The 7,066-nt window shown below is 51.5% G+C and overlaps 1 protein-coding gene across 2 annotated transcripts in view; it reads right to left on the reverse strand.

Moving 5' to 3' along the window:
* The window catches only part of pcdh12 (protocadherin 12), a 25,007-nt gene continuing 17,941 nt past the window's right edge, over positions 1-7,066 (reverse strand). The window contains exon 5 of one of the 2 annotated variants that reach the window (XM_056268958.1): positions 1-847. In XM_056268958.1, the coding sequence (XP_056124933.1) occupies positions 492-847 (356 nt within the window). In that variant the 3' untranslated portion in view covers positions 1-491. The remainder of the gene's footprint in view (positions 848-7,066) is intronic. The other variant, XM_056268957.1, reaches the window with a different exon arrangement.

Genomic DNA, 7,066 nt, shown 5'->3' on the forward strand with positions numbered 1-7,066 from the left:
TAAACTAAAAAAAAATGGGTCAAATATTGACGAACCCAAACGTTGGGTTAAAAATGTGATTTAAAAATTTAACCCAACGGCTGGGTTTGACCATATTTGACCCAAAGTTGGGTTGAAACAACCCAGCATTTTTTAGAGTGTAATAAAAAAAATCTTTTTATTTTTTTAAAATCGGAGGGACCTTGTTGATATCGCGACTCCACTTCACGCTGACTACTGTGTGTGTGTGTGATACCGCGTCTACACTTCACGTTCACTACTGCGCAGAATCAGCTCCCAAATCTGCGCCATTATAGGACTTAGGTGGCTTTCACCAATGGTAGAAAAGTGAAGCCCATCTTTTTTTACAGTCTATGGTGTAATCCAGATGTGGGCCGGATCTGGGCCGACACTATGTTGCTGTCTGGGTTGCATGGATCCCCAAAATGACATGGCACCAGAAATCAGAAATGTTTTTTGCTGTTGTTATGGCATAGGGTTGGCACACTGCATTATGGGGGAGTGTGTGTGTGTGGCGTGTCTAGGCCGAGCGAGCGCCTGTACGCGGCCGAGAGCCTGTAGAGCACATCAGCCCGAGGACACGACTGGGCTTCGGCCTTCTGGGTCAGGAGCATCTCGAACAGAGAGCTCACCTCGGACATCAGCGCCCGGCCCTCCAGCACGCTCTTCCCCGGGCTCTTCCCGAAGGTGGAGAACGAGCTGGGGTCATCGGGACGGGCCTCGGGGCCCCGGGCGTCAGGGGACGGGGGCCCGTCAGGGACAAACAGGTTCTCATGGTAGTCGGCCGTCAGAGGGAGAGAGAGACGGGCCATCCATGCTGGATCGGGGATGTCTGAGAACACATCATCTACACAAACAGAGAGAAGAAATATGGCAGAGACATTTTATACACTGATATAGTTGATCTTAGTACTTTTAACATTTACAAAAGCATGGATAATTCAAAGTGACATACGCAGATAGGTACTAGCCTTGAGCACCTTATTGCTTTTATACAACGGTTACCACACAAGACAAATATTAAAGCCAAAAAAATATGTATCAATGCAACTTTCATGAAGTAAAATCACTAAAAGCCTTCCTTCCGCTGGAAAAAAATAGTCCCTGGCCGTGAACAGTAACAGAAATTACATTATTTTGCAGTTAGATGGCGACAAAGAATGTTTTAAACCCGGACTGGATTAGTGTAACATGGAGAGAAGGGTTAAAGTTATTATCAGAGTTTCTCGGTGATTTTAGTCCCGTCTGAATGTGCATCTCAGTAATCATTACCCGGACAATGTCAGTAAAGATTACGGGGACTTTTACCTTCTGTAAAAAGGTCCGGAAAAATCACCTCAGGTAATACTAATCCTGTGCGATTAGACCCGCTGTAAATATGTACGTAAATATTCCGTCATTTCCTGTTAAAAAGTAGTTTTCCGCGGTTTTTCCAAGTATGGAGACGCTTGAAAAAGCATTTAGTTGCGATTTAGGCGATGGGACAAATCTGTGGCAAAACTCGAGTGTTTTCCACACATCATTCAGATCAGAAAGAAGATCGAAAGCACTTGTTAGAGGCACGAAACATCTTTTACCGTTAGGTAAGTGCCTACCAACACAATCCAATCAGAAGGTAATTAATACATCGTTGACCGGACCTAACTGTTTTATAAATATATAGGTTATATGTGTTTGCGAACATGATATCAGGAAGCAGCGTAAAACACACATGACGACAGGAGTGACAGCGGTGCGTAAATTGTGATAAAATTACATTATTCAATCTACTCTTGTAAAGGTAATCCTGTCTGAATAGGGCTTTTATCAGTGAGTCAGTCAGTAGAGAAGACTTTTATATTGAAAGGACTGAACTTGTTGTGAACACGGAGAAGTAACGGACACATGATTAGGGTGTCATGGCACGGGGAAAAAAACCTGAACTGTTAAAACTTAAAAGGACAAGATATCATTCAAACGGATTTATGATTATGAATATAGGAGTGACCTGAAGGAAAATGCTATATCTACTGTAAATGCAGGTACACTCGCTACTCGATCTCTCACAATACTTCAATGAACAATATCAATGAGAACATATGTTTACGTTGCTAAGAGTGGTAGCTAGGGGTGTTGTGTAGTGATACATAGGACCGTTGGGTGAAGCGGTCATAGCCGTGTTTTATCGTGAATAAAACGCAGCGATTTACCAATCAGAATCAAGGATGGCAACTAACCGTTTTATAAAGAGATATATTCTTAGAAATAAAGTTCTGTGGGTTCTAGGGTTCTTCACACAGTTTTGAAGAACCCAAATGCCAGAAAGGTGCTATATAAGGAGAAATGCATAATACTTTCATGTTTAACAGGTTATTTGAGTTGTTTTCTAGTGATAAAGTATGTTTGGTGTAAAGGGATAGTTCACCCAAAAATGAAATGAGTATGAGTTTCTTTCTTCTGCTATACACAAAAGAATATGTTGAAGAATGTTTGCACTTTTTGAATGGAAAAGAGTGGACAAAACAACCCATTTTTTTCCATGACTGAAAAATAATTGTACAGTTTTCAAATAGACATATTGACAAAAACATCTGACAAAAGAAAACATTTCATAAGACTGCCTAAACCTGCTGAATCTTCACTTGTTTACTGGTTTGAGTTTGTGTAGGAGAAAAACAGGATGGCAGGAAATCCCAGGCCGAGGTGAACATTTATCTTGAGTACTGTAAACAGGCGTTTCCTCGTCTTAGACTTTCCTAACGCTCGTCTTCACCAGCACTGCTGGGTTACTGTAACACACACGAGTGTCCACGGCCTGACGCTCGTCTTCACCAGCACTGCTGGGTTACTGTAACACACACGAGTGTCCACGGCCTGACGCTCGTCTCCACCAGCACTGCTGGGTTACTGTAACACACACGAGTGTCCACGGCCTGACGCTCGTCTTCACCAGCACTGCTGGGTTACTGTAACACACACGAGTGTCCACGGCCTGACGCTCGTCTTCACCAGCCCTGCTGGGTTACTGTAACACACACGAGTGTCCACGGCCTGACGCTCGTCTCCACCAGCACTGCTGGGTTACTGTAACACACACGAGTGTCCACGGCCTGACGCTCGTCTTCACCAGCACTGCTGGGTTACTGTAACACACACGAGTGTCCACGGCCTGACGCTCGTCTCCACCAGCACTGCTGGGTTACTGTAACACACACGAGTGTCCACGGCCTGACGCTCGTCTCCACCAGCACTGCTGGGTTACTGTAACACACATGAGTGTCCACGGCCTGACGCTCGTCTCCACCAGCACTGCTGGGTTACTGTAACACACACGAGTGTCCACGGCCTGACGCTCGTCTCCACCAGCACTGCTGGGTTACTGTAACACACACGAGTGTCCACGGCCTGACGCTCGTCTTCACCAGCACTGCTGGGTTACTGTAACACACACGAGTGTCCACGGCCTGACGCTCGTCTCCACCAGCACTGCTGGGTTACTGTAACACACACGAGTGTCCACGGCCTGATGCTCGTCTTCACCAGCACTGCTGGGTTACTGTAACACACACGAGTGTCCACGGCCTGACGCTCGTCTCCACCAGCACTGCTGGGTTACTGTAACACACACGAGTGTCCACGGCCTGACGCTCGTCTCCACCAGCACTGCTGGGTTACTGTAACACACACGAGTGTCCACGGCCTGACGCTCGTCTTCACCAGCACTGCTGGGTTACTGTAACACACACGAGTGTCCACGGCCTGACGCTCGTCTTCACCAGCACTGCTGGGTTACTGTAACACACACGAGTGTCCACGGCCTGACGCTCGTCTCCACCAGCACTGCTGGGTTACTGTAACACACACGAGTGTCCTCGGCCTGACGCTCATCTCCACCAGCACTGCTGGGTTACTGTAACACACACGAGTGTCCACGGCCTGACGCTCGTCTCCACCAGCACTGCTGGGTTACTGTAACACACACGAGTGTCCTCGGCCTGACGCTCATCTCCACCAGCACTGCTGGGTTACTGTAACACACACGAGTGTCCACGGCCTGACGCTCGTCTTCACCAGCACTGCTGGGTTACTGTAACACACACGAGTGTCCACGGCCTGACGCTCGTCTCCACCAGCACTGCTGGGTTACTGTAACACACACGAGTGTCCACGGCCTGACGCTCGTCTTCACCAGCACTGCTGGGTTACTGTAACACACACGAGTGTCCACGGCCTGACGCTCGTCTTCACCAGCACTGCTGGGTTACTGTAACACACACGAGTGTCCACGGCCTGACGCTCGTCTCCACCAGCACTGCTGGGTTACTGTAACACACACGAGTGTCCACGGCCTGACGCTCGTCTTCACCAGCACTGCTGGGTTACTGTAACACACACGAGTGTCCACGGCCTGACGCTCGTCTCCACCAGCACTGCTGGGTTACTGTAACACACACGAGTGTCCACGGCCTGACGCTCGTCTCCACCAGCACTGCTGGGTTACTGTAACACACACGAGTGTCCACGGCCTGACGCTCGTCTTCACCAGCACTGCTGGGTTACTGTAACACACACGAGTGTCCACGGCCTGACGCTCGTCTTCACCAGCACTGCTGGGTTACTGTAACACACACGAGTGTCCACGGCCTGACGCTCGTCTCCACCAGCACTGCTGGGTTACTGTAACACACACGAGTGTCCTCGGCCTGACGCTCGTCTCCACCAGCACTGCTGGGTTACTGTAACACACACGAGTGTCCTCGGCCTGACGCTCATCTCCACCAGCACTGCTGGGTTACTGTAACACACACGAGTGTCCACGGCCTGACGCTCGTCTCCACCAGCACTGCTGGGTTACTGTAACACACACGAGTGTCCTCGGCCTGACGCTCATCTCCACCAGCACTGCTGGGTTACTGTAACACACACGAGTGTCCACGGCCTGACGCTCGTCTTCACCAGCACTGCTGGGTTACTGTAACACACACGAGTGTCCACGGCCTGACGCTCGTCTCCACCAGCACTGCTGGGTTACTGTAACACACACGAGTGTCCACGGCCTGACGCTCGTCTTCACCAGCACTGCTGGGTTACTGTAACACACACGAGTGTCCACGGCCTGACGCTCGTCTTCACCAGCACTGCTGGGTTACTGTAACACACACGAGTGTCCACGGCCTGACGCTCGTCTCCACCAGCACTGCTGGGTTACTGTAACACACACGAGTGTCCACGGCCTGACGCTCGTCTTCACCAGCACTGCTGGGTTACTGTAACACACACGAGTGTCCACGGCCTGACGCTCGTCTTCACCAGCACTGCTTGGTTACTGTAACACACACGAGTGTCCACGGCCTGACGCTCGTCTCCACCAGCACTGCTGGGTTACTGTAACACACAAGAGTGTCCACGGCCTGATGCTCGTCTTCACCAGCACTGCTGGGTTACTGTAACACACACGAGTGTCCACGGCCTGACGCTCTTCTCCACCAGCACTGCTGGGTTACTGTAACACACACGAGTGTCCACGGCCTGACGCTCGTCTTCACCAGCACTGCTGGGTTACTGTAACACACACGAGTGTCCACGGCCTGACGCTCGTCTCCACCAGCACTGCTGGGTTACTGTAACACACACGAGTGTCCACGGCCTGACGCTCGTCTTCACCAGCACTGCTGGGTTACTGTAACACACACGAGTGTCCACGGTCTGACGCTCGTCTCCACCAGCACTGCTGGGTTACTGTAACACACACGAGTGTCCACGGCCTGACGCTCGTCTCCAACAGCACTGCTGGGTTACTGTAACACACACGAGTGTCCACGGCCTGACGCTCGTCTTCACCAGCACTGCTGGGTTACTGTAACACACACGAGTGTCCACGGCCTGACGCTCGTCTCCACCAGCACTGCTGGGTTACTGTAACACACACGAGTGTCCACGGCCTGACGCTCGTCTCCACCAGCACTGCTGGGTTACTGTAACACACACGAGTGTCCACGGCCTGACGCTCGTCTCCACCAGCACTGCTGGGTTACTGTAACACACATGAGTGTCCACGGCCTGACGCTCGTCTTCACCAGCACTGCTGGGTTACTGTAACACACACGAGTGTCCACGGCCTGACGCTTGTCTCCACCAGCACTGCTGGGTTACTGTAACACACACGAGTGTCCACGGCCTGACGCTCGTCTTCACCAGCACTGCTGGGTTACTGTAACACACACGAGTGTCCACGGCCTGACGCTCGTCTTCACCAGCACTGCTGGGTTACTGTAACACACACGAGTGTCCACGGCCTGACGCTCGTCTCCACCAGCACTGCTGGGTTACTGTAACACACACGAGTGTCCACGGCCTGACGCTCGTCTTCACCAGCACTGCTGGGTTACTGTAACACACACGAGTGTCCACGGCCTGACGCTCGTCTTCACCAGCACTGCTGGGTTACTGTAACACACACGAGTGTCCACGGCCTGATGCTCGTCTTCACCAGCACTGCTGGGTTACTGTAACACACACGAGTGTCCACGGCCTGACGCTCGTCTCCACCAGCACTGCTGGGTTACTGTAACACACACGAGTGTCCACGGCCTGACGCTCGTCTCCACCAGCACTGCTGGGTTACTGTAACACACACGAGTGTCCACGGCCTGACGCTCGTCTCCACCAGCACTGCTGGGTTACTGTAACACACACGAGTGTCCACGGCCTGACGCTCGTCTTCACCAGCACTGCTGGGTTACTGTAACACACACGAGTGTCCACGGCCTGACGCTCGTCTTCACCAGCACTGCTGGGTTACTGTAACACACATGAGTGTCCACGGCCTGACGCTCGTCTTCACCAGCACTGCTGGGTTACTGTAACACACACGAGTGTCCACGGCCTGACGCTCGTCTCCACCAGCACTGCTGGGTTACTGTAACACACACGAGTGTCCACGGCCTGACGCTCGTCTTCACCAGCACTGCTGGGTTACTGTAACACACACGAGTGTCCACGGCCTGACGCTCGTCTAAAAATGACACTCTTAGCCACAGTTTTACAGGGAAAAGGAGGTAATTCAGTGCATCAGTAAACGAGGAAA

The sequence above is a fragment of the Rhinichthys klamathensis genome, unplaced genomic scaffold (genome assembly GCF_029890125.1).
Source record: "Rhinichthys klamathensis goyatoka isolate OS25496 unplaced genomic scaffold, OSU_Roscu_1.1 h1tg000278l_1, whole genome shotgun sequence".
NCBI classification, from domain to species: Eukaryota; Metazoa; Chordata; class Actinopteri; order Cypriniformes; family Leuciscidae; genus Rhinichthys; species Rhinichthys klamathensis.